General features: G+C 47.4%; 1 protein-coding gene across 6 annotated transcripts in view; it reads right to left on the minus strand.

Annotated features, from left to right (window-relative positions):
• The window catches only part of SBF2 (SET binding factor 2), a 453,500-nt gene extending 453,041 nt beyond the window's left edge, over positions 1-459 (minus strand). For 2 of the 6 annotated variants that reach the window (XM_034666553.1, XM_034666551.1), the window contains exon 1: positions 43-455. In XM_034666553.1, the coding sequence (XP_034522444.1) occupies positions 43-97 (55 nt within the window). In that variant the 5' untranslated portion in view covers positions 98-455. Of the gene's footprint in view, positions 1-42 lie in introns of all 6 variants that reach the window. The other 4 variants (XM_034666548.1, XM_034666550.1, XM_034666549.1 and 1 more) reach the window with 4 other exon arrangements.
• Positions 460-4,333: the final 3,874 nt, after the last annotated feature.

A 4,333-nucleotide genomic window follows, 5' to 3' on the forward strand; every position in this document is an offset into this window, starting at 1 on the left:
GGGCGGGGAGGCCTGGGGGCGGCGCCCGCCCCACACCCTTACCTGGCTTCTCGTGGTCGTAGCCTACGACGATGAAGTAGTCAGCCAGCCGGGCCATGGCCGCCTCCGCCGCGCCCGGGAAGCAGGTGCCCGTAGCCGCCCTCGCCGCCGCCGCCCACCCGGCCCGGGAGGGCTCAGCATTTTCCCTGCAGCGGCAGTAGCGGCAGCGGCGGCCCTTCAGCCATGTTTGACAAGCGAGGCGCACTCTGCGCCTGCGCCGCGCGGAGCGCCCGCTCCTCCCCCGCCCCCACCCGCGCTGACTCGGGAACCCCGAGCGGGCGGCGAGCCCACGCCGCAGCGTGTCGGGCGGCTCGGGCCGCTGGGTTTGCAGGCTAGGCGGCCGGGGTATTCCCGCCCCCGAAGCCTCTGCGGGCGGTTCACTTCGAAGCCTAGCTGCCCCTTCGTGGCCCACCTCCCCCTCCCCTATTTTTTTCCTTCCTTCCGCCTTCTCTGTTCTTTCCTTCTGGATCTGGGAAGAAAAGACAGGGATGGTTGAGGGGTCTCCTAGAAAGTTTGGTTCTTCCCCTCCCCCCTCTACTCCACTCCCAAAGAGATTCTCCCGCCCTCGACTGGAGCATGGAATTTGCACTGCCAGGGCTTTTGCAGCCCGTTTCCTGTTTATGTTGTGCAGATGGGAATTTTAGGAACATGCCATCGAGCGGGCGGGGGGAGGGAGAGGCTTTTGCGCAATCTTGAGGCGCCTCGTGCTTCAGCGCTCGGTGGGCTGGGGGCGGTTGGCCTGGGCTTCCCCCGGAGTGCCCGAAGGGGGGGGGGCTGGATTCCACCGAAGAACGCGGCATCCCCGGGATCCTCCCAACTGGCCGGATCCAGCGGAGTACGAAGGAGGAGGCTTTGTCTCTCCCAGGGAGCCCTCCCTTCTACGTTTTCTCTCCTTGCAGCTGTCCCAGGGCTCTTCCCAGAGCGGGTGATGACTTCCTACTTCCCTACTCAATCAGGCAATAAAATGAATTAGTGGGTCTCATCATCCAATTTAGGAATCATCTAGGTCACTTTCTTGTTTGCTGCTCGTATTGATAATTTCAGATTTGGCTGGTGAGACACCCAGATGACTTTGTTTTGTCAATTGTTGGTATCTGAGGAAGTTTTAGTAGTAGGATAATTACAGGTGGTAGACTGAAGTTTGGGGAATCTCCATCGTTTGCAAATGTGATTATCTTCGTGGTTGCTTATCGCTACTCATTAATTGAGGACTTGACCCTTACCATTTATATCTAAGAGTTCTGACCAGTGTCTTTTATACAGTAGGTGCTTAAATATTTTTAATGGGTGATAGTACAATTTCCCCCAACTACCAACAGGAAGTTGCAATAGCTTGAACTCTGAACAGGCAGTCCAGAGGGTTGGAGTTTCAACTTCTGAAAGTTTAATTGATCATTTCCTCTTTCTGTGCCACACTTTCTTCACCTACAGATTCAGAGGGCTGGGCTACACTAGAAGAACTGAAATTCTCAGGAAGGAATACCTTAACTCTAGGAATTTATTTGCAAATTGTGGTCAGACTGAATCAGCCTAGTTACAAGGGTGGAGGGAAGATAACAGATTAATCTTGAAAATAATTAAGCCAAAAAAAGCCTCAGTCACACCTCATCCAAGAATCCTCTTTATAACTTCCCTGAAGAGCTGATCATACAACTTGATCACTTTCAGTGAGGAGTAACCTACTTCCTTGGGAGGTAGCCCGTTCCACTGTTTAAAAGCCCTATTGTTAGAAAGGTCTTCCTCATTTATGTTAGAGTTGTCATGTAACTTCCCCTAATTTTGCTCTCTGGAACTACCCAGAAAAAAAAAAAAAAAAAAAACCCACACACAAATCTTTCAGTTAGACTTTCACATTTTTTTTTTAAGATTTTATTTATTTATTCGACAGAGATAGAGACAGCCAGCGAGAGAGGGAACACAAGCAGGGGGAGTGGGAGAGGAAGAAGCAGGCTCATAGCAGAGGAGCCTGATGTGGGGCTCGATCCCATAACGCCGGGATCACGCCCTGAGCCGAAGGCAGACGCTTAACCGCTGTACCACCCAGGCGCCCCCAGACTTTCACATTTTTAAGGCAGCTGTCATGTTCGTTCCCCATTTTACTTTTTTTTAAGGCAAAGGGGTACCTGGCTGGCTCAGTTGGAAGAGCACGTAACTCTTGGTCTCAAGGTCTTGAGTTCCAGCCCCATCTTGGGTATAGAGATTACTTAAATAAATAAAACTTTTTTAAAATAATGTGAAATTTACATGTCATAAAATTAACCCATTAAAACGTACAATTGCGTGGTATTTAGTAGATTCACAATGTTGTATAACTACCACTTCTATCTAGTTCCAAAACAATTTTGATCATACCCAGTAAGCAGCTACTCCCATTTCCCCTCCCCTAGCCCCTTGTAACCACCAATTTGCTTTTTCTCTATGAATTTACCTATTACAGATATTTGATATAAATGGAATCATACAATATGTGACCTTTGTGGGTTCTTCCATTTGTATAATGTTTTCAAGTTTCATCCATGTTGTAGCATGTATCAGTACTTCATTCTTTTTTAAGGCTGAATAGTATTCCATTTTGTGTGTGTGTGTGTGTGTGTGTGTGTGTGTGTATCATATGAAATACAAATGTATCTATTTTTTCTTTTGTTTTCTGTGCTTTTGGTGTCATATCTAATTCCATTGCCAAATCCAAGGTCATAAAAATTTGCTCCTGTTTTCTTCTAAGAGTTACATAGTTTTAGCTCTTGTATTTAGGCCATTTTGAGTTTCTGTACATGATATAGAAGTGCCATTTTACTTTTTAAATGTGTTGAGTTTTATTAACAAGCGTTGGTTCAAATTATTTAAACTTTTTTTTAATAGAAGCTTAGTTGTTTTTTTTAAGATTTTATTTATCTGAGAAAGAGAAAGACAGAGATAGTGACAGAGATAGCGTGAGAGAGAGCACGAGTTGGGGGCAGAGAGAGAGTGAGAAGCAGACTCCCCACTGAGCAAGGAGCCCAATGCTGGGCTTAATCCTAGGACCCTGAGATCATGACCTGAGCCAAAGGAAGACGCTTAACCCACTGAACCACCCAGGCACCCCAAAGCTTAGTTGTTTTCAAAGTCTAGAAGTAAATGCTGTGTGCTATAAGGCATATTCCACCTGCTGGGTCATAGGTGGGCTGCCATTCCAATTCACATGTGTGTTCTGTAGCATGGGGATCCTGACATATCCCAGCCATGTGTATAAAGGCACCATGTGTTCATGCACACATGTGAGCATATTTAGCATACACTGGAGCTGTGCTTCGCTTCTCAGCCAACAGTTGCCAGTCTGCTGAAACTGATAAGCCCTGACAAGGCTGCTGATTACTGAGGTTGGCTGAAAGCCAGACCATCCCCTCGAGATAACCACCATCACCTTTCACCAAAGAGTGAGGGAGTAAAGCAATCCCAGATTTGTTTTCACTGATGTCTGGCAGGAGCAGGAAGGGAAGAGGAATATGCAACACAATGATGATGTGTACACAGGAGATGCCTTTCATTCACGCTTTAGAAGAAAAAAGGGCCAATTACTAGTGAGCAAGAATTACCAGTCCTCCGCTCCTGCAGTTGGCTGTTGTGGAGTGAGTGGTTGATCTCTACAGTCGTTTCAAGTGCCTCCTGTGGTTAGCCACTACAGTTCAGAGAGGCAGTATGAGAGTTAGACTTAACCAAATGTCCGCGGGGCGGGGCTGCGGCCTCTTCAAAAGGTCTCTACAACCAATAACAAAGGAGACCATTTAGAAAATTGCCTGGGGGCGCCTGGGTGGCACAGAGTCTGCCTTGGGCTCAGGGCGTGATCCCGGCATTATGGGATCGAGCCCCACATCAGGCTCCTCTGCTATGAGCCTGCTTCTTCCTCTCCCACTCCCCCTGCTTGTGTTCCCTCTCTCGCTGGCTGTCTCTATCTCTGTCAAATAAATAAATAAAATCTTTAAAAAAAAAAAAAAAGAAAATTGCCTGATCCTTTGCCATATCTCCATCCACTCAGCTGCCTAACAGATGTAATGATCCTCACCCTTGACACATGCCTCTCTCTCAGCCTTACATTCATCACTCAGCCCTATTAATCCTACTTCCCAAATATGTATACTTCCCTCCACCCCCATTGCCACCCACTCTCTGAGCCACTCTCTGAGCCCCTATCACTTTCCACCATAACTATTGCAATAACTTCCTAACTGATGTCCATGTTTCATGGGTGGTTCCAGACTTTCTACGTAGGTAAAACTTAAGGACAGTAAGTGATCTACGAACCTTGTCTTCAAATTAA

Source organism: Ailuropoda melanoleuca, chromosome 8 (assembly GCF_002007445.2).
Source record: "Ailuropoda melanoleuca isolate Jingjing chromosome 8, ASM200744v2, whole genome shotgun sequence".
Classification (NCBI taxonomy): domain Eukaryota; kingdom Metazoa; phylum Chordata; class Mammalia; order Carnivora; family Ursidae; genus Ailuropoda; species Ailuropoda melanoleuca.